Source organism: Caloenas nicobarica, chromosome 3 (assembly GCF_036013445.1).
Source record: "Caloenas nicobarica isolate bCalNic1 chromosome 3, bCalNic1.hap1, whole genome shotgun sequence".
Classification (NCBI taxonomy): Eukaryota; Metazoa; Chordata; class Aves; order Columbiformes; family Columbidae; genus Caloenas; species Caloenas nicobarica.
The window spans coordinates 100391915-100415811 of record NC_088247.1 but is presented as its reverse complement, the minus strand read 5'-3'; the positions used below and the strand labels follow the sequence as shown (position 1 = coordinate 100415811).

The following is a 23897-nucleotide window of genomic DNA, read 5'->3' as shown; positions in this document are numbered from 1 at the left end:
TACAGGCACTATGATGCTTGCTAAAGCTAGATTCAGGTCTCAGTTGCTACCTTTCAGTCAGTGTTTATTCAATAGCGAAGAAAGCAATCAGGTAGTGAGGTGGACCGCAAACTGGGTGAAGGAGAGAAGCCAGAGAGTCGTAGTCAATGGGGCAGAGTCTGGTTGGAGGCCTGTATCTAGTGGAGTGCCTTAAGGGTCAGTTCTGGGACCAGTACTATTCAATATATTCATCAATGACTTGGATGAGGGAATTGAGTGTACTATCAGCAAGTTTGCTGATGACACCAAGCTGAGAGGAGTGGCTGACATGCCAGAAGGCTGTGCTGCCATCCAGCGAGATCTGGACAAGCTGGAGAGTTGGGCGGGGAAAAATTTAACGAAATATAACAAGGGGAAATGTAGAGTTTTACATCTGGGCAGGAACAACCCCAGGTTCCAGTAGAGGTTGGGGAATGACCTATTAGAGAGCAGTGTAGGGGAAAGGGACCTGGGGGTGCTGGTGGACAGCAGGATGACCATGAGCCAGCACTGGGCCCTCGTGGCCAAGAAGGCCAATGGCATCCTGGGGTGTATTAGAAAGGGGGTGGTTAGTAGGTGGAGAGAGGTTCTCATTCCCCTCTACTCTGCCCTGGGCCCCTCAGTTCAAGAAGGATAGGGAACTGCTGGAGAGAGTCCAGCGCAGGGCCACGAAGATGATGAAGGGAGTGGAGCATCTCCTGTATGAGGAAAGGCTGAGGGAGCTGGGGCTCTTTAGCTTTGAGAAGAGGAGACTGAGGGGTGACCTCATCAATTTTTATAAATATATAAAGGGTGGGTGTCAGGAGGATGGAGCCAGGCTCTTCTCGGTGACAACCAACAGCAAAACAAGGGGTAATAGGTTCAAGCTGGAACACAAGAGGTTCCACTTAAATGTGAGAAGAAACTTCTTCTCAGTGAGGGTGACGGAACACTGGAACAGGCTGCCCAGGGAGGTTGTGGATTCTCCTTCTCTGGAGACATTCAAAACCCGCCTGGACACCTTCCTGTGTAACATCTGGGTGTTCCTGCTCCGGCAGGGGGATTGGACTGGATGATCTTTTGAGGTCCCTTCCAATCCCTAACATTCTGTGATTCTGTGATTCTGTGAAAGCTAAACTACCTGCCTTGGTTATACAAAAACCCCAACACCTGAAGTTTGGCACGGCTTTTTTAGTTTTCTGATACTGCTGTCTTACTGAGTTCTGTGCCTAGGGAAAAATTTAAATGGTGCCATTCATCAGTAAATGGACCACTACATCCCAAAATCTTATCTCTAGTTGCACACCTGACATCTAGCAAAGTTGCTTTACTGTAGTTTAAAGGCCAGTGTGTAGATAACCTTAGTCAAAGAACTGCAAGTTAATCACACAGTTGTGCAGCTGACATCATCCATAAATTCTTCTGATATAATGGTACCAGCATGCTAATTCATGTGAAGTGATGTCCATTTGCTTATCATGGATTGGAAACTGTTTCACATAAAACAAAATTTGAATGCATCATATGGAGTTATAGCCCATGCTAATTGCTTTTGGCATATTTCCCCTTGTAACCATTTTGTCAGTTCTTAGAGATGCTAAAAGCAGCTTTAAGAATGTTTCGAAACAAGGCATTTTCCCTTAAAATTAAATACACTAACTTCACTGAGAAGTAATGGAATTTATTTTAATGCATGCATTTATATATGCAGCCAGCCAACTAATCCATATTCAGATAGAATACAGTATGCATTGGTATTTATTTAAATACAAATGGATGCTATAGATGAAGACTTATTACTAAAATCTAAATAGCAAAATGTTGGAAAATAAATATTTAAGAATATGTTTCCTACTTGGTTGGTTTAGAACTTCCTAAATCTTGTAGGAAAACAGAATTCAGGACTAATGAACTCGTTTCACTGTTATACAGAAGCTAAACTATACAAATGTCAAGAAAAATCTGACTATGCCCTTATGTAGACAGAGTTCAGGGTTCAAATTCATTCTTTTGCCATCTGTCAAAGGATTCTTTTAATCACTTCTCAGCTACTAGGGACTCTACTGGGGACACCAGCAGCTATCACGCCCATTGTTTCTGTAACAGTGGGAAGTAATGGGAATCACAGAATCACAGAATCACAGAATGTTAGGGATTGGAAGGGACCTCAAAAGATCATCTAGTCCAATCCCCCTGCCAGAGCAGGAAAACTTAGGTGAGGTTACACAGGAAGGCGTCCAGGCGGGTTTTGAATGTCTCCAGAGAAGGAGAATCCACAACCCCCCTGGGCAGCCTGTTCCAGTGTTCTGTCACCCTCACTGAGAAGAAGTTTCTTCTCACATTTAAGTGGAACCTCTTGTGTTCCAGCTTGGACCCATTACCCCTTGTCTTACTGTTGGTTGTCACCGAGAAGAGCCTAGCTCCATCCTCGTGACACCCACCCTTTATATATTTATAAACATTAATGAGGTCACCCCTCAGTCTCCTCTTCTCCAAGCTAAAGAGACCCAGCTCCCTCAGCCTTTCCTCATAAGGGAGATGCTCCACTCCCTTAATCATCTTTGTGGCCCTGCGCTGGACTCTCTCCAGCAGTTCCCTGTCCTTCTTGAACTGAGGGGCCCAGAACTGGACACAATATTCCAGATGAGGTCTCACCAGGGCAGAGTAGAGGGGAAGGAGAACCTCTCTGGACCTACTAACCACCCCACCTTCTAATACACCCCAGGATGCCATTGGCCTTCTTGGCCACAAGGGCACAGTGCTGGCTCATGGTCATCCTGCTGTCCACCAGGACCCCCAGGTCCCTTTCCCCTACACTGCTCTCTAATAGGTCATTCCCCAACCTCTACTGGAACCTGGGGTTGTTCCTGCCCAGATGCAAGACTCTACATTTCCCCTTGTTATATTTCATTAAATTTTTCCCCGCCCAACTCTCTAGCCTGTCCAGGTCTCGCTGGATGGCAGCACAGCCTTCTGGCGTGTCAGCCACTCCTCCCAGCTTGGTGTCATCAGCAAACTTGCTGATAGTACACTCAATTCCCTCATCCAAGTCATTGATGAATATATTGAACAGTATTGGTCCCAGAACTGATCCTTGAGGCACTCCACTAGATACAGGCCTCCAACCAGACTCCGCCCCATTGATCACAACTCTCTGGCTTCTCTCCTTCAGCCAGTTTGCAGTCCACCTCACTACCCGATCATCCAGTCCACTCTTCCTCAGTTTTGCCGTGAGGATGCTGTGGGAGACGGTGTCAAATGCTTTGCTGAAGTCAAGGTAGACCACATCCACTGCTCTGCCATCGTCAATCCACCTTGTTACGTCTTCATAAAAGGCTATGAGGTTGGTCAAACACGACTTCCCCTTGGTGAAGCCATGTTGACTGTCCCTGATGACCCTCTTATCCTTGATATGTCTTAAGATGGCACCAAGGATAAGGTGTTCCATCACTTTCCCAGGGATGGAGGTGAGGCTGACCGGTCTATAGTTGCCCGGGTCCTCCTTCTTGCCCTTTTTGAAGACCGGAGTGATATTTGCTTTCCTCCAGTCCTCAGGCACCTCTCCCGTTTCCCAAGACTTGGCAAAGATGATGGAGAGCGGTCCAGCAATGACTTCAGCCAGCTCCCTCAGCACCCGCGGGTGCATCCCATCTGGACCCATGGATTTATGGATGTCCAGATTGCTTAATTGCTCCCTAACCCAGTCCTCATCAACTGAGGCAGACTCCTCCATTGCCCTGCCTTCCTCTGGGGCCTCAGGGGTACGGGGCTCCTCAGGACAGCCTCCGGCAGAGTAGACAGAGACAAAGAAGGCATTCAGTAATTCTGCCTTCTCTGTATCTTCTGTCACCAGGGCACCCACCCCGTTCATCAGTGGGCCTACATTGCCTCTGGTGTTAGTTTTATCTGCCATGTATTTGAAGAACCTCTTCCTGTTGTCCTTGACCCCTCTCGCCAGGTTTAACTCTAAGGAGGCCTTAGCTTTCCTAGTTGCCTCCCTACATCCTCTGACAACAGCCTTATATTCTTCCCAAGTGGCCAGCCCCTCCTTCCATGATTTGTAAACCCTCCTCTTCCACTTGAGTTTGCCCAGCAGTTCCCTGTTTAACCACGCAGGTCTCCTGGCTCCCTTCCTTGACTTCCTGCGCGTCGGGATGCACTGATCTTGAGCTTGGTAGAAGCAGTCCCTGAAAGTTAACCAACTATCTTGGGCGCCTTTACCCTCAAGCAGCCTTGCCCACAGGATTTCCTCCAGCAACTGTTTGAAAAGGCCAAAGTCGGCCCTGCTGAAGTCCAGGGTTGCAATTCTGCTCGGTATTCTGCTCCCACCACAGGAGATTCTGAACTCCACCATCTCATGGTCATTGCAACCAAGGCAGCCCCCCACCTTTACTGCTTCGACCAGACCCTCCTTGTTAGCGAGGACGAGATCCAGCAGCGCACCTCTTCTAGTCGGCTCCTCCACCATTTGCATCAGAAAGTTATCGTCAATGCACTGGAGGAACCTCCTAGACTGAGGCTGGCTGGCTGAGTAGTCCTTCCAGCAAACATCAGGGTAGTTAAAATCCCCCATAACAACCAGAGCCTGTGACTGTGAGGCCACGCTCAGCTGCCCATAGAAGGCCTCATCAACTTCCTCACCCTGATCTGGTGGCCTGTAATAGACTCCCACAACGGTATCACCCCTGCCAGCCTGCCCCTTAATTCTCACCCACAGACTCTCAACTCGCTCCTCAACCGCACCTGGACAGTACTCTATACATTGCAGTTGCTCTCTCACATAAAGAGCAACTCCACCACCACGCTTGGCTGGCCTGTCTTTCCTGAAAAGGGCATAGCCATCCATGACCACATTCCAGTCATGTGAGCTGTCCCACCATGTCTCTGTAATTGCCACCAGATCATAATCTCCTGACCGAACGCAGGTTTCTAACTCCTCCTGCTTATTCCCCATGCTGCGCGCATTGGTGTACAGGCACTTCAGGGAGCGAGCCGAGTACACCGATTTCACCCTAGGGGCCTGGGGGGCCTCCCGGTCTTTATTGATTCCAGTGTGCTGGTGGAATGCTGGTGGAAAACCCACCCACTCCTCAGCCAGCCTGGGAGCTAAAGCCAATAGTTACCTTCAGTTCATACAAAACAAGTGCCTTAAGTTAGGACAAGCAGTTTGAAAACTCACACATAATATGACTATTATTATTTAATTATATTTTAGGTCAATTTCTGTTAAATCAATTTGTGTTAAACTTAATTATATCTCTCTATGGCTTTAAACTGGGGCAGCCTCTATTAAGTTTACTTTCTCCTGGGGCTTTGACAGTAAAGACAAATGATAAAGGTCTGGCTACTAAATGAGAACAGCTATTAAATAAGGACGGCTTGTATTAAAGCTGGATGGTAAAGACGTGGCTATTGGTTGAGAAAACCCCATAGTAAGGGAAGTGTCATGTATTTTTAAAAAGGGGGGGGAAAAAAAAAAAGGCAAAGGAGGAGATAAAAGGAAATAAACTTTGTTCAATAACTCTTCTAAGATACCCTTGGAAGAAACTAACAGAATGTCCAACTTTCAAGGTAACTTCCTCTGAAGTTTCTCTTAGAAACAAGTGAGTGGTAATTTGATACAGGTTCTTCCTTAATGAAAGAGGAGAAAATCAAGTACAATTCCTGGTTCTGGAGACCAACAGGCAAAAACGAACCCCAGAAGGAATTTCAATGTGATTTGGTGTAGTTGTTCACAAATAAAAATTCTGTCAGCAGTATTCTAGAAGATAAGACTGAGAGCCATATCTTATACAATCATAGAATCCTTTAGGTTGGAAAAGACCTTTAAAGATCATTGAGTCCAACCATTAACCTAGCACTGCCAAGTCCACCACTAAACCATGTCCCTAAGAATCACATCTATGCACCCAGGGATGGTGACTCAACCACTTCCCTGGGCAGCCTGTTCCAGTGCTTGACAAGCCTTCCGGTGAAGAAATTTTTCTTAATATCCAATATGAACCTTCCCTCGCACAATTTGAGGCCATTTCCTTTCATTCTATCACTTTGGACTTAGGAAAAGAGACCAACATCCACTTCGCTACAACCTCCTTTCAGGTATTGTAGTTCAGTTTAGAAGTACATCGTAATTCTAGAAAGAAGACAGTTTAAAAAAACTTTTGAAATTATAAGCTTCTAGTGTGTCATTTTGGGTGGGATCTGGTTGGTTGGTTGGTTTGTGTGTGTGTGTTCTTTTCGTTGGTGTTTCATTTTGTGTTTAGTTGTTGGTTTTGGGGGGGGGATTGTGGTTTTTGTTTTGTTTTGTTTTGTTTTTTCAGGGGGGAGAGGAGTTATACCACTGGAGTTCTTAAAATCAGTCTCTGTTTTACTGTGGTTCTATTTCTCTTTGTAGAAAAACTTGGTTCTTCACTAACACTCAAACTGCGCTGATGCATATATTCTGACGAATACAACTATAAGACACGTAAGAGAAAAAGGCATTACTTCATGTAGCATGTTGTGGTGTTTTGTGGTGTTCTAGAGATGTCAAACACTCAAAGCCAGCCTAACCTGAGTGCACAAGTGTATTAGTGGCTCTGTTTGCCAACATGTAAATATCCATAATGCTGATGCTGTAATAAACCTCAGCCACTTCAGAAATGCACTCCTTCAATTTCAGACAGTTACTGGTGCTTTTTACAATGAAAAATTGCAATAATTTTATATGCACAAAAATGTTTATGAACAATGAGGTAATACTCTTCCACTTTTAATGTGATGGCTGATAAAAATAATCTGTCCTCCACCTTGTTCAGTATTCCTCATAAGAAACACAGTGGGCTACCTTGGGGCCAAAGTAGTTGGCAGCAACTTAGCCCAGTGACAGGAAAAATCTGTTTGGCTGAGGGCCTACACCTGATCTTCACTAAACATCTGTCAGATTTCATAAGAAGAATGTTGAAGATAATATACATATCAGTTTTTCAAATGTACCCCAGTGAAGAGATTACTGCAGTGACTCTTGATTGCACTTGAGAACTGATGCATTTTTAAAACCGAAATGATATGATCCATTTGACAAAATTAACTGAAAAATTAATTTTTAACATTTTTTCAATCTGAAAGAAAGATGGATTTTTTTAACCTGAAAGGCATATATTTATGTGAACTCCAGAAGACAGAATTCTAATTAGCAGAATATCAATATACCAGTTGTGAGGCAAGAGCTCAGATAGACCAATTTTGACACATTTTGATGTACCTGAAGTCATAGTGCTCACCTTACCTGTTAAAGGAAAAGAGAAAAATGTATTTCTTGATTAAAATGCTTAACTGGTGCACAGGCTTTATGCTTTTTAATGACTTGGAACAAGTACTAGAGAATTTGATGAACATGTCAAAGTACTGAAAGACAAATATTTTTGTAGTCCTCCAAAGTCAGATGTACCCAGCAGAGGTCTATTGCAGATACGGGGAAATAAAATACCAAGTTCCCATCAATCTGTGTTCAGTACAGCAGGAATAATACTTGCTATCTTGCTTTGTTCATGCACATCAAAGCTCAATCTAACCAACACGTTATGAGCCTTGTTCCAGGTTTAGGGAGGGAAGGGAGACAAGTGGTAGAACTATTGTAAACAGAGAAGCAGGCTGTGTCTCTGCATTTCATCCAGTTATATGCATTTTAGACCAGAAAAGTTATGGCTTCATTTCCTTTCCAAGAGTTGGTCTAGTCTTCCTAGGATGCTACCTTTTCAAGAAGAGAAAATTTTTTAAAGGCTTTCAGATGACAATGGTACAGCTGAAGAAATGACAGATTTTTTAAGTCTGTTTTTGCTGAGTTATGCTTTAACTTTCTGCACAAAATACATTTAAATGAACAAGAATAAGAGATTAGAGGTAGGCAGTTATCAGTGTGCTTCATTATAAGTAACAGTGTAATGCATGAGTTATGACGCTATGACAAAGAGGATGTAGCATCACCTATAATTGTGGAAAAATAATATAAATTAATAAGCAGCATCTAAAAAAAGTCAGATAATTCTTTTTTTCATATATAACTTGCATATGCTTTTTAACAGTCTTCTGGCTGGATTATCATTTCCATGTGATCTAGAAATAGCTTTTCACTAAACTGCCTTATATTTCTTTGCTTCAGAAACCAAAGATTTGTATCAGGCTTTCTGAACAGGAAAAAACTGGATGGATTTTGTTCAACATCCTTTTACTTACAATAAGAAAGGAATGATCATAGTCACCCAGTATTTTGTCGGTTTCCACTGTTACCTGAAGAAATAGTCATGGATCAGGACATCAAATGGGCTACAGGGAAATAATTGCCTCTATTTTAGAGAGCTTTTAACTTATGTGTAGGGAAAGACAACAGATGGATTGAAGAAACAGAGTAGAAACACATAGCAACAACAGTTCTAGACAGAAATCTAATAGGCAAACAAATCTCTCCTGTAACTACAAAAAGAGCCTGCTCCACTATGTCCACACCAGTATCTTTTGCAATTAAGATTCATAGTTTGGCTCATGCATGTAACTTAGATGCAAATATGCACTTTCATTCATTGTCACTAATCGATTTTCAAAACAAATTATAATTACTTTTTTTTTTCTGTTTTGTATACTGGGAAAAAAATCTAGATCAACAAACCATATTTAGGGCATCATAATCTATGAGTTCTGGGCATAGGTGATGAGACAAATTTTGTTTTATTAAACTGGTATTAACCCAGAGTACCTCTAATTAATTCAAAGAAAATTTTCCACATTCATAACAGTGTAAACGAGAACAGAATGTTGCACAACATGAACAGGCATAGGATAAAGACAATGATGACTGATACACACACACACACACACATATATATATATATTTGATAATGGAGGAGATCCTACACTCAAATAATTTAATTAGTGCCATAAAGTTTTTACAAACAACAGAAGAGGAAATGAATGTTTTACCACATGGAATTTTTATCTTTACCTGACAAACTCGTTATTCATAGAAACAGCTTCCAGGTATTTCTTCAGTGCATAGTAATTATGGATATATTTCCGAACATAGTAGCCTCGCCATCTTTTCTGAATCTAGAGGAAATAAATATTTGCTTAGTATATTTCAAAGGAAAAGTTTGTATACATATCAAATAAGTGTTTTATTTCCCAAATAATATGGTTTCCTTACAAGTAGAAGCACCAATATGTTTCAATGAAGAAAATGAGGGTAAGATGGAACATATTGCAGTTAAATGGTGATATGAACTTACTATTGAATGGCAACATAGAAAAAAAGTCAAGTTTTAAACCACTGTTTATATGGGATCATGGCAATGAGAAGAAATGTCTGTTACTGCCAATGGCATTGCTCTATGTAAGAATGGTAAAAAAATAAAGACAACAGAAGTGGTGCCTTTTCTCAAGTAAAAAATGCATTCCCGACTGCGTCACCAGCCATCCAATATCTTCTGCTACATGCTTATCTTTGTGCTCTGGATGTAATCTAAACTGAAGAGAAACTGTCTCAGTAACTCAATGTATTAGGCTTTCTGGAAACATAATTTACAATTTGCAGCTCTCTCATCTCCAATGTAAGACAATGCATGTCTATTTGTTTCACATTAATGATAATCTTCTCACAAAATACTATTCCTCCTGCATAACAGATAAAGCTAAAATGGAAAAGGAAACCTCTTTATCTGTAGCTAGTCCAAAAGTTGTATTAAGAATAGAAATTAGGTAGCATCCTCCACCACAAAGGATTCATATTTTGGTGCATTTTAAAAAATGTGGAGTAAGTGGAGTGTAATCCATGTGTCTAAAACTTCTGTGATATTTAAAAGTTCTGATCATGATGTTTCTGAAATGATTACAGGTTTACTAGCTAGCTATTTTGTGGGAAGAGAAAGTAAACACTAATTGGGTAGAAAAAAAAAAAATCAGTACTTCCATTTGGTTAGCCATATTTATTCCTATTCCTGTAACTTGCTTCATTCAGTCACGTTGAGGGCTGCCCTGACTCCTCATTTTTTTCCCGTAAGAGGCCAGTGTATTCTAGATCAATATAACTGGAAAACAGACTAATGATCTTTTCCTCTGTTCTCAGTGTCTAGTTCCTCTTTCTTTACATTCTTCCATCCTTGAACTTTTTTATCTCCCTACAAAGTATTTACTTCATTCCTTGCATTTTGTCTCCTTTTGTTCTCAGTATATTTCTAAATGATCTCCCAATTCCTGTCTTCTAGTCTGCATTACTTTCAGTCCTGCTCCAGCTTCCATCTCTTTGACATTTACAGCTTTGAAATCTTAAGAGACATAACAGCTGAAAGGCAGAATCTACATTAAAGCAAGAAGACTGAGGTCTGATGATCCAGAAGAGAAGCCAAGGTGAGAAGCTGCTCACCTTCAGTAATCGCACCAAAGAGAAGAATGCCATAATTTGTCAAGAGTCTTCCTTTTCCTGTGGGCCTCTGGCTACAAGTCTCTTCAAGAACCTAAACTCTTCAGTGTATCTACAGGGAATGTTTTTTGTTTGTTTTTTTTTTTTAAATTTACACCAACCCTTCTCTTTCCAGAACCAAGGTATGGCTTGGTAAGTGGAGTGCAAGCTATGTGCTGCTTTGTTTGTTTGTCTGTTTTTAATTACCTATCTCCTTCCAAAAAAGCATGTCAAAAAAAAAAAAATAAAAGGAAAAGAGTGTCATGTTCTGTTGTGTTTGATTCAGGAAGAAGGCAAAGGAAAAAAATCTGCCCATTGCCCACACTATCAATCAACCCTTGCACTCAAGTGACTTTAGAGTCTGTATCATCCTGTCTGGGGAGTGCCCTTCAGTGATAGGTAAAATTCTCTTTCCTCCTTCCAGTTCCGTTGCAGTTGAATTCTGTACCACTGTGATAAATGACTAAAGTTATTGCAATTTTCCACCTCCTGCCATTTCCTGAGCTAGAAGCAGTAACATGCTGGAGCCATCTGTAAGCAAACTAACTAAGGCAGGGTTGCATGTTTTCATACTTTGTCTTTGGTACCATTTTGCAACCGCAAAAGCCAAAATACTTTTCTTTAAGGTAAAAAACTAGCATTCAGTCTCAACGGATGGAATCTTGCAGTACCATTATGATTATCTCTTTATGTGAGATTTAACAAGAGAATAAGTGCCACAGGAAATTTTTCAATAAGTCATTGAGTGACGTGCCAGCAAGAAAACAAATGATGCACTCAAGCTATTAGGAATTAGAGGATATTCACTTTTAATGTTAGTACACTCTTCTGTTTCCCCTTTCTGCATCACCATGTATTTTCTTCTCTTCTTGAATAAGACTCAGAACTAATTTTAAAAGTTGGTATTTTATTTTACCAATGTGGTGGGGTTTGTGGTGGGGTTTTTTTGGTTTTCATTTTGTTTTGTTTAGTTTCTGAACAAAAAGGATTTTGGTCCTGTAAATATAGTAATATGAATAGATAATATCTTGTGAGCACCTGAACATGGGAACAAGAAAATTTAAACACTAGACATGCTTCTTTGCACTGGGTGATAGTAAATTTCATACTCTTTGCAACTCCAGTTTCTCATACACAAGCTTATTGGGTTAAAAAGGGATAGAGAAAGAGTAAAGAATGAGTATGCCTTCAGAGATCTGGGATTAAGCAGAATCCTTCGCACGTGAATAAGGATCTTAGCTTTGTTTTTCTGTTTGGCTTCAACATTTCTCAACAAGAGCAACTTGGCTCCCATATAGCTGTGTGCTCATTAATGCAGGATTATGGTCCCTTTGAAACTCTTTTTGACAGTCTTCACCTCACAGTTACAAATGCAGAACTGGATATTTCTGGGTTAAACTATCAAAACTCAAACTGAAAGACAAAAGACTCAAATTGCATAAAGCTATAATTATCTCCAATGGGCTCAGTGTACCAATTAAATGCCACATTCTACCTTTATTTACACCACTTTCTGTTCAGAATGATCTCACTGATTTCAATTGAATGAAACATAAGAAAAACTGCATTATGTCTCAAATTATTTTATGCTAGATTTCTGTATGTTAGAGATCACAAAACTGAAGACTAATCTTTTTGCAAAAGAACATTTTACACAAAGCTTCTGATGATGTTCATATTTTCAGTGTGAAAGTTCTAAATGTTTGCTTTTATAAGGAAGTATAACGTGTTGCAGCTAGATTTCTTTTTAATTCCAAGGTGAATGTTTAAAAAATTCTTGAAAAAAAAAAGAGACAAGTGTGCATGCCCTTCAAAGTAATTAGCAAGTTTCAACAGTGATTGGTACAATACAATTATTGTCATTGATCAGTACTGAACAGATAATTTTAAACAAAGTCATTGTGTGCTCAGCAGATTACAGCTTGTTAACGGGCAAGTTCTAAATGACCTCTTAAGCTAGTCAAATCAATGATGCATATTCCTCATTAAGTAACATCAAAATGTAAGTGGTCTTATAAATAATGTTTATTTTAAGCACTAAAACAAATGGCAAAACCTTGATATATCAGAAGCCATCTGCTCATTGAAATATTTCTTTTTCCATAGGATTACATTTGTTGCTAAAAATTCATAGCAAACTCACATCTTTTAAGGAAGAAAATCATATACTGACCTAGTACTCAAAACTGAAATTGATTAAAATAAGTTCTCTGATTTAATTTTTAAAGGTAAAACTGATAGTTCTGGTTACAACTAAATGCAATCCAGGGAGACAGAGACGTAGACTGACTTTGAAACTCTGAGCAAGTGTATGGCCTCAGTGATACCTCAATTGCCAAAATGAGAAGTGCTCTTTCAATCAGCGACCATAAACTGAAAAAAATGTTTTAGTAATACCATAAGATAAAACTAAGTGGTTAAATAGAAAAACATACACAGTTATTGTTATATTTTTCAGAATACTGAAGTATATTAATCATGAATCAAGCTCACAATGTGTGAATTTGAGGCACTGTTGACTTAGGAAACCTGAAGTCTGGCCACGTATCTTCTGTGCAGAAACTCAACAAGTCTTATTCTCTATTTTCTCTATTGTCCTGGACCTTGCTTCATTCTTCAGAAAACAGATGGCAGCCAAAAAACCCACAAAAACCCAAACCAAAAACCAAAAAAACAAACCCCGTTCAGTGTTTCAGAATGGTAGTATTTTAAACCTTCTCTGCAGATATGGCTGCACAAGATTTAGACGGAGAATTGTATTCTGACATTTGCAACTAAATAAAGATCTGTTCTATTGTTTTCTACTGATTTAAATTTCCATTAAAGAAAAGGACATGACTGAAAAAATGGTACTTTGAAGATTTATATCACCTAATGATTCAACATTATATTTCCATTACAAATGAATGGGAACACATTCAATTACTTTTAAAAATGAAAGACCAAATGCAAAACTCCATTTGACTAGAATACATAAGCACTTCTGAAATTTGGTGTTCAAATGCCTTCTAAAAGTACACAGACAACTTTTAAGAGCTGCCTTGCATCTTGTGTTTTCTCACTGGTTTCAGCTGCATGAGTATACAACATTTATCCACTGTGGCATACTTTTAAACTAGCTAAATAAGGAATAAAATAATCAAACACAATAAAAAAAAAAAAAGGTGCATTTTTCAGGAATTATATTGCTGTTAAACACCTCCAGCTCTCTAACATGTAACATGTTACACCAAATGTAACATTCTATTTTGTGCCTTCGAGAGAATCAGCATCAAGTCAAAAATCTGATGGGAACAAGCCTTGAGCCTGAGTTATTCTGGAACCAGAAAGGTCACAAAATTAAAATAAATTCTAAGAATCTTCCTACTTTACAGGAGCTTCCTCAGGTTACTCTCCCTCCCCACCACATTCCTACATTTGGTAGAATTCAAAAGCTAATTTGTCCTGCCTATAAAGATAAAGGCCTCTAAAATAAAGCAGGTTTATTCCACAAAATAAAAGAATTAAGTCACATAAAAAGATTTCATCCCAAGAGTTACCTCATGTCCTTCCCGTGTTTCTTTTACATATTTGTTTAATTGCAGTTCCAAAGTTTGGGGAAAAAAAATGCTGATTTCTTGTTAAATACATTTTGCAGTTTTCCCCATAGCAAACTTCATTTGCTGTATATTTATTGAAGTTCAATGACTGCTTATACCCCTAATCTAGCAAAATTCACTCATAATGTCATAAACGAGTTCGGTGCAGTTCCACATCTATGTTTAGGCGATGGAATTGTCCTGTGCTCTCTGAGTAACAATTTTGAGATTCAATACATCAAATGTCATGTACTAACAAAAGAAAAAGCACAGCCACATCAACAGACGTAAAAGCCCTATAGTTCGTCAGAATTGTAAATATATATCTATATTTGTAAGAATATTCGCAGATAGAACGTTTCGTGTTTTTGTCAGTATCATATATGGAAAGGTACAATAAACATTTAAATGGGGCAAGACACATGCAAATGCCTTAAATTCAGCTATAGTTTTCAAATACAACCCAGACTACCGAGTGTAACTTAAATTTTTAACTATGTACTATTTCCCACTGTTGCCATCAGCATATCAATCAAGTGTATATTATTCTGGTTTGCTCATTTTATTAAAAGCAAATTCGGAGCACAATTGACTTTTCATTTGTTTAACAAGTGAAGAAATATTTACCCTGACAGCCATTTCATTGTAGAAATTCATCTTCATAATAAAATATGCTGTCTGTGAATCAAGGAAAAAAAAAGATGGCATATATTTCAGTTACACAAAGACAGTGCTCCTATTTTTACATATAAAAGATAAGAATCTTTATACATAATACATAATAAGAGTTCTAGGCTTAGAGAGAATAAAATCAAACTTTGTATTGAAGAGATAGGCTTCCTAATACATAATGCAAGCTTAACCAGAAAAATCTATGGTAGTCAAACTAGGAGCTAATGGAGATATATGATCATAAAATGCTCTCCGCTGAGTTTGATAATCAATGGTGCTCTACTGAGAGAAGAATAACAAAGCAGAAATATTCACAAGTGCTGGTGACACGTAGTATTGTATGATTTATTCACTGGGGTTCTTTTAGCCAAAACTCACAGAAACATAAAGGGAATACATATTTCAAGACGTCTGGTTTAATGAAAAATTCAAAGAAATGCTGTCTTCAGTCGAAATCGTTCAAGGATACGGATGCAGTGATGGAGCAAAATTGTGCCTTCCAACCATCTGTACTAAATGTTATGTACTTAGCTGCCTCCCGAGTAATCCTTGGGAATTTTGTTTCATTTAATATTCATTTTAACATCATAAAATCATAAATACAATGATACCATGTTACAGTGAATCCCCTGATATAGAAAACATTTCCTGAAGTCCTGGTTTCCTTCCAATAAAGTAGAATTTCTCTCATAGTGAACGGATCCGCTATTATACTAAGCAATCACTTGGCAGCATAGGTTATTTTAATGGATACATCACTTTAAACTAAGCTTTCACATCTGTTCCGCCCTCTAATTACAAATGCAAAATGAACATAATTCACAATTGTATCATAAAAAGTAAAATATAAGTACTTTGAATGCAAGAGTATGCCCTTTATTTAGCACAACATGCAGCTTTTATGTGTTTCTCATGTTTTAGACACAAATCAAAGGCAAAAGTGCTTTCCCCTGATATAGTGATTTTCTCCCCCATGGCAAAAAGGAATTCACTATAAAAGGGTTTCACTGTAATTAGTGTTATTTGAATTGCCTAGTCTGATCCAAAGCAAATTGTCTGTGGAGAGCAGCAGGACTGGATTATTTATCAACAGTCTGGGCAATTAAGAAACAGTTGGCTGCAATATGTTATTTACAAATGAACACAATGATGCTACTTCATTTTAAATTCTCTTTCTTCATTACATTAAGCAAGGCATAATTCCTGCAGTTTAATTAAGGTGCATTTTAAATGCTCACTTTAATATCATACCAATCTACTAATAATGGAAACAGCAGAAGAGATACTTCTTATATGAAAGAAAAATGCAGACTGATAAATTTCAAAAAAGTTTCACCTGTATGTATAGATGTATACACACACACACGTACATATATATATATTGGAGGGAATCTCCAACCCAAAGGTATAAACTAGAATAAATAGTGGTCTCCATCTCCCCTTTTGCCTCCATGAATGTATTCTGAGTGATACTAAATGTAGAGAGCTAATGTTGGAATGAAATAATGTTTGACAGGTCTAATTATATTCCCAAACTGTTTGATTAAATTGCTACAATGTTGCTTTGCAGCACATCTTTTCTTTCTTTGGAAGGGAATGTAAGAGTTGCCGCACCACCAAATAGATGAAGTACATATTTAATGGAAGTTCCTAAGCTTAAAAATTATCATCAGATTTCTGTCCATCAATGATTAAACTAAACAATCTCGCACTTTTTGTTTATTCTTCTCATATTTGGAAGTTGTGAGCACTTAGGTCTGCATGCATCCCATTTCACTGGAGAACCAAAATTGGAGAGCTAACATCCTTATGCTTTTTATATCATCAATACTGAAAGACAGTGGGACCACTTCCCCTCTGAGCTTGGCCAAGTATTGAAGAGCTCTGCAATTGCATTGCTGTCTAGTATTTACAGAGACAGTCAAAGGCAACTCGGGTCCTAACTTACCTGCCTCACTTAGGTGTGAGAACTCCAGGCCTTACCTTACAACTACTTAACAAGGTCACTCACAGTAACAAGGAAATGAGACATTCCTGCTTTTATTCAGCATTGTTCTAAATCACAAGTCAGCCAAATGCACAATTGCTCATGTAACTGTCTTACAACATTACCCTTGTGCCAAAAGCCAAAGTCTGTTTCCTAATCCTGAGTAGAATAATATGTACAAGTTCTGCTATTATAAGTGGTGGAGAATGTCTTCACCCCTATTTACAAAAGCATAGCCATAATTTAGTGCTTCAACCCAAGTCTACATGTACATGCTTTCCTGGTAAACAAAAGATTCTTCCCTGAACCAGAGCCTTCTTGTCCAGAAGGTTCCTTTCTAAAGCTTAAGTGCAATTCCCTGGATTTCAGCTTGTGCCCACTGCATTGCCTCTCACTCTTTCACTGGGCACCAATTCTACATTGACACTGCAAGGCTGATTCCCTGGGAAGAATTATTTTGCCATCTCATGTACCACCTCTACTTCTGAACCACTAAGTCTTTGTATCTGTCTTTGATGTTAACATACAGGTCCCTCTACTAGTTTATTTTACGTCTATGATTCCAAAATACACTTGAAGCCTTTTGCGTATAAACTGTTGTATTACTTTCTCTTTTTCTGTTTAAAAACATGTTTGAGGATCACCTACAAATGTGATCTGATCCTGACTGGTGTTTTCTTTAAACAGCTAATACAAAGTGACAAATTCAAAGGAGAAACAGAAATTTGATTGAGAGACTCCTGTTGCACTGGGACTATTTAAAACTGGTTACTGAGTTGAAGCTAAACTATTTAGGGTGGTGTCAAACTACATCACATAAAATATTTGCTTTTTTTCAACTGCATCTCCTTCCACAGGGAGCTGAAAATATGGCCATCATGCATGCTGACTTCATATAACAATGAAATGTTACAATTCTCTTTGCTTTAACAAGTGATTTGTTGACTTTGAGAAATATTGTAAAAAGAAACAGTGACATACAGTTTGATTCATGTTCAGGTGTCTGCCTGGTTTTAGAATTCGTACTTGCCTGCAGGTGATGCAAGCCTTTCAGAATCCAGTACAATAAACATAACTAAGTTACTAGGAAAATGATAGGAGTGCAGTTCTTAATTTTAGCTTGAGATTAATATTAGGAAACCAAGCTTTATACCAAAGCACCTATATTTAGAAGATAGAACGGCACATAACTTTAGTCATATAAACAACACCAGTATTTTTTAAAACTTAATGTATTTTAACAATCAAAGGGGGAGGCACTAGAGGAGTAACAAATGAAATATTAGTAGTGATGCACATATGGACAGCCAATCTGATGAGTCTCAGTCTTTGTTATTTTCCGCATCAGTACCACTCACATTTCACAATTTTGAATATAATCATTAAAATGATTTATTATCAAGTAATCATGGGTATTTAGTGCATATGCTTTGTCTTGTTTGCTGGCAGTAGCTACCAATCCAATCATTATCAGCAGATAAATTTTAAAGTGACCAATTGTTTTTTTTTTTTGGTATTTAAGGAAGTATCATGTCAAATGCATCCCTGTGCTTCATGAGCAGGAGTCATCACAGCAGCTATTAGCAAGAGTTCAAGGCAATTATTAAGTGTTCCTTTAAGTTAAAAGTTTCATTAAGCTGCTGAGAAGACTTTTGTTTCTTTTATTCCAAATTCAGCTATTGATCAAGTAAAGATAGTATAACGATGAATATAGGGAATGAACATGAACTTTATATTTAAGTCCACTCCAAAACATACAATACTGAATATAGCAGTATAAAGGGATAAAAAGGTGCCTTTTTATCTGTTACTTGCATGGCTTTCAGGTTAGCTTCCAATCAGGCTGTCCCTTTCCAATCAGAGAGATGATAAGCACAAAAATAAGCATTTGAGGGAAAAAGGTGGTTTTCTGTGCTGGTTGCTGTACAATTCATAAGCTTGCTGATGAGATTCTGTTTCTCTAGAGCGCTGGCTAATATTGGTTAAGTGCTGGTATCCAGAAACTGCACAACTTAATGGTCTGATTTAGAAGGTGTGTATTAAGTGTGGGCTTGCACAATTTTATGTCCTGCATTATTCCATAGACTTCAGATTTGGCAAGGGCTTGTCAGTTACGTCTGTTTGAAGAACAACATACAAATGAGGCTTTATTAATTAAAGTATTTTTTTATAAATTATTTTTCTTTTCAGAAATATATTTCAAGAATGGAAAGCTGAGGGGGTTTTATGATGCTAGCTATCCTGGCTTTGTTATTACAGGAAATCTGTGCTAATTTTAAAGACTCTATCTTCAAATGTAACTGTCAGACTATTTTTAAGAAGAGAGGGCCAAAGAAGAAAGAAGTAATAGATGCATAGAACAATTGATGTTGGCAGGGACCTCTGAAGCTCCAAACCATTGCTCAAAGTAGGGTTAATTAGAATAAGTTGTGCAGGGCTTCATTCGGTTGGGTTTTGGTTATCTCCAAGGATGGAGACTCCACAAGAACAGCTTGCATTCTCTGAGCAATCCATTCCAATATTTTATCACCCTCACAGTAAAAAAAAAGTGGAATTTCCTGTATTTCAGTTTGTGCTGACTGCCTCTCATCCTGCCCTGTTTCCCTGAAAATAAGATAGGGTCTTATATTAATTTTTTGCTCCAAAAGATACGTTAGTGATTTTTTCAGGGGATGTCATATTTTTCCATGAACAACAATCTACATTTATTCTTGAAAAAAAAATCAACATTTATTCAAATATAATCATGTCATCACATTCTGGGACATCATCATAACTCTCCAGACCCTGAATTCCATCGTGAATTTCTTGTGACTCTATTTCCTTTAGAACCATTGGCCCCAATTTCTCATGTCTAGCAAGAGCGCTTACCTTAAATGAGCACTTCTTGCCCATGTAGCCTGCTTGTGGAGCATTGGCAACGCAACTGTCCGTTGTCTGTCAGGTGTCTGCTTTACTTCGTGAAGGGTCTATCTGTCCTGCTGCATTCTATTGCTAATTAATTTTACTTTTTTACATGTATAGCTGCCTGGACACTATATAAATTGACTTTTTTATGAACTGCAACTAGAGCTTATGTTTGGAGTAGGGCTTATATTTCAAGCATCTTAAAAATCCTGAAAAATCATGCTAGGGCTTTTTTGGGGGATAGGTCTTATTTTTGGGAAAACAGCATGTCACTGGGCACCAATTCCAAATGCCATTACAGGCTGGCTCTCTGGGAAGAACTGGAAGAATTATCTTGCCATCTCACCTGCAGAGCACCACTCAGAACAGTGCAATGGACAGGAAGCAGGAGGGTGATGTGTTCAATTTGCATCTTGTCTGGACATCATTGCTTTTACAACCTTTATATATAAAAATAAGTCTCTGAAGTGACATCATTCTGTTCAAAATAGGAAGGTGGTTGCTATCAAGAAATTAGCATTTGGACACGAGGTGGCCAAAGGATAGGTCCTTATAATGCCTGGGGATTGAAAAACATTTAAAATGGCCACCATCAGACCTTTGTCCTGCTTAAGCCCTCTTACAGACCTAATGATCAGATGTCAAAAACTGGCATGGTGCTTATTCTCGACTTGAAAAACAAAGAAACATGTAAATTGCTTTGTTTCTGAAGTGAAATTTCCCACGCTACAATGTTTTAACTGTGAAAAAATGTAGATATTGAGGGGACATCATGAGATGACTTCACCTAAAACATTGCATTGCCTAAAGCATATATAAGCCATCCATGATAAGCATTTGTCTAACTTCCTTTAAAAACCTGCAGCAGAGGGAGTTCCACAACATCTTTTGGCCATATGTGTCAATGTTCCACATGAGATTGATTTCTTCCTTCCCTTTTCCCAGTGGCTGCACAGATCCTTTCTTTTCATTAACAAATTTTAACATATGTTAACATTATAATGTGTCCCTTCTTCAATAGAAGCTTTTCTAGATGAAACAAACATTCCCCAAACTCAGGGATAATATTCAGTTGAAGTCCCCCTTTTTTAAAGTAGAACCCAATCCAACCATTCAGCTATCTGCCCTGTATTCAAAAATTAGAATGTTTTAGAAGATAGACTAAAAACCATAGCTTGAAAAGATGACTCATTAGCTAAACCAGGTAAACTGGAAGAGATAAAATCTTTAACGAGATTACTGATAGACGGGAGGGGGAAATAGACAAGCTTTCAGGCACACAAGTCCTGCTACTTGAAAACATAGTTTAGCAGGAGGTATGGACTTTAGCCTGGAATATATGAGTTATTATGGCTCATTTTTTTTTTCTTTTTCTTGACTTGTCTGTTTTGAATGAAACACAACAATTTAACAAAATTAAGCAAGAATAAATGACTAACAATTTTAAGACTATTGTCAGATATTAACATAAATTGATAAATTAGTGAAGGAAACTACATATTAAAAGCTTAACTGTTTTATGTTAAAGGCAAATTAGGTTCTTCTCAATGTCCTAAACCTGTTAACAGAGTTTTTAGCTTGCATGCTATCACACACTTTTGCTATCTTCAAGTCTGTCAAGGGAATTAGATTGACTGTGATCTGCTGTGTGCCTTAAGGCAAAACCTCAAATACTTCAAGGTTCATTAAGTAAGACATTTAAACCACTAAAACATAGAAGAGCAACGTGTAGACACATTAGCTTATTTTATTTTCAGAATTAGAAGTTCTGCCAGGTAAAAAAGCATCTTGAAAAGCTCCAATCCTGCAATTAGCATCATGTGGGCAGGCTTCTGCATGAGCAGATCTCATTGCTGGTTTGAGGACTCCAGAGATGCAAACAAACACTGACTTTAACTTGGCCATTATGTGTTGGTTTACTGAAATTAATGGTGCCTTTCATGACAGTAAAGTTAAGTACGTGTCTGTGTGTATAAAGGATCAAGTTTCAGGTTTTAAATTTCAAGATGAGTGAATGAATGACTTCATATGTACTCTATAAATAAGCAAACAAAATTTTTAAAACTGCTATTCTACCTCCACCATTTTTAAGAAGTATCTTCTGCTTCGATAACCTCTCCACCACTTCTGTATAAAAATCGCCATTTTGTTCAGATATCTAAAATGAAATATATTAAGAAAATAATGATTATTTTGAGACTTTATTTTTCCTAATATTAAAATCAACATATAGTGTATTTTATCCATACTTATCCCAAACAGATGGCCACTGCAAACATACTTTATACACGTCCATGTCTGCATATATACATATGCACACACATACACACTTGTAAACCAATATTTATACACACACACACCTTACTTTTGGAAAAAACGCATTATGGCAAACTTATCTATATACTATTTCAGTTATCATTGCAAAAGTTTTATGAGAGAAATTTGCATGACAGATGATTGTACCTTCATGAATGGTTTTAACCAGCATATCTGACCGGTTCAGAATTTTTTCAGTCACATGCAAGATTTTCACAGCTTTAGAATTTTTAAATATGTAATAAACCCCACAGATACCTGACATTTTTAGACTACATTTTTGCTTTTATAAAATTATACCTTGTTCAGTTGCAAGTAAATCTTTACTCTCTCCTTATTATATATACTTGATTATGCTACTAGAAATTCCATAATTTATGTGTCTCATTAATTTTGCAGAAAATAATGCTATCATTACTTTGGGGAGCATTCATACCACCTAACTATGGACATCGTATTTAGAAGCCTTGCAGTACAGCTAGAGTCACTCAGCAGAGGCAGTTTCTTCCTGCAGGTAATTCAAAGGACCTACATGAGAGGGTAATTCCCAACACTAACAACTGGCTATATTGAGCCTGTGCTCTTAAGTCAGACACCACATCCGTCTTTGGAAAGGAGACACTGAGCAGGATCACTCTGTACATAGTTGCAGAGAAAATCCACTTCTATGCTTCGCTGATTTAGTTCTTCTGACATGCTCATTACAATTCTGTTGTTCTTCTTATGGTGTTCAATGCTAAATACAAACGTGTGGGGTTTTGTACAGACTAGATTGGCAAAGACACTTGGGTTTTCACTTTCTTCTGCAGCGTGCTGTTGTTACTCGTGTTGGAAACAGAGGGGCATGAACCAATCCTCTGTAGGGGCTTTTTGATGTTGATGGCATAGCTGATATTCCTTGGAGGACTGAAACATCATGTTTATTTGCATGCTGAACACTTGTATGTGATGGCTGGGTCCTCCAACACCACACTTGAACCAGCTTACCAGTCCTTTTTTTAACAAATGCACATAATGGCTCTAGTCTATCTTTTTATGAAGGAAATATTGGTCATGAAGGGATAATTCTTATTTAACCTTCTGATTCTTTAGGCTTGATACAGTATGTATGGATGATATATAATGACTTGCAATAGGCAAGAGGTCAAACTAGAAGATGTAAAAATCCCTCTCCCTCACAGCCTTAATTTTTATGCAGACACAGAAATTCAAGTATACGAGTTTGACCACTTGGGCTTATGATCATAAAAAATGGAGGAGGGCCTCTTGGGAGAAGGGACCAACTACAGTGTTTCAAAAAAATTTATATCAGTGTCGATATGGCATTTTATAGAACAAAGTAATTGTAAATGGTGTCTAATTTATAAATGAAGAAAATGACGTAAAGAAAGATTTTTTGAAGTTACCTGATCAAATCCAGCAGAACTTAAATTTTTACAGTAAGAGTCCAGTTACCATGTACTCACTGGGCAAATTTTCTGTAACATCCACAAAAACAGAGATAAGAAAACTCTCTGCAAACAGCATATCTCAGGGACATCTTTTTTTTCCAGTCATGCCAAGATTTCTCAAACAATATTGTGTATCTATTCTGAAGATGTATCACGTCAATTTTACTTACTAGCGTCAAGCCATTTTAATTTTTTGCAGTTCTGAAAGTAAAAAATTATTATTTTTTAGAGTGGCGCAGCATATATTTAATTCTATTTAAAAGCAGAATAACATTTGTTGTTGGTGGTGGTGGTTTTGGTTTTGTTTTGTTTGGTTGGTTTTTTCCAAATGCTCCCATTTTGTTAAAATCAAGTAGTACCATGAGAAATTTGGGGGAAAAATCAAGACTGGAATACAGATTAAAATAGGCTTCACATACAATACTACCTCAGATAGGCTCGAACTCTGCATCCTCGAAACCAGCTCTGGATTTTGACAGCAGCTTTGTACTCTATTTTTCTGTCTTCATCTATAGACCTGAAAATATAAAAAGTAGTAATACTTGTCAGCATGGTAATAT

At 38.1% G+C, this 23897-nt stretch overlaps 1 protein-coding gene across 1 annotated transcript in view; it reads right to left on the bottom strand.

The window, feature by feature from the left end:
• Positions 1–23897, bottom strand: part of SPATA17 (spermatogenesis associated 17) — a 97094-nt gene that overhangs the window by 67782 nt on the left and 5415 nt on the right. The window contains exons 2-5 of the mRNA XM_065631009.1: positions 23765–23854; positions 21647–21728; positions 14632–14682; positions 8975–9078 (exon numbers count right to left, since the gene is read on the bottom strand). Of these exons, the coding sequence (XP_065487081.1) occupies positions 8975–9078; positions 14632–14682; positions 21647–21728; positions 23765–23854 (327 nt within the window). The remainder of the gene's footprint in view (positions 1–8974; positions 9079–14631; positions 14683–21646; positions 21729–23764; positions 23855–23897) is intronic.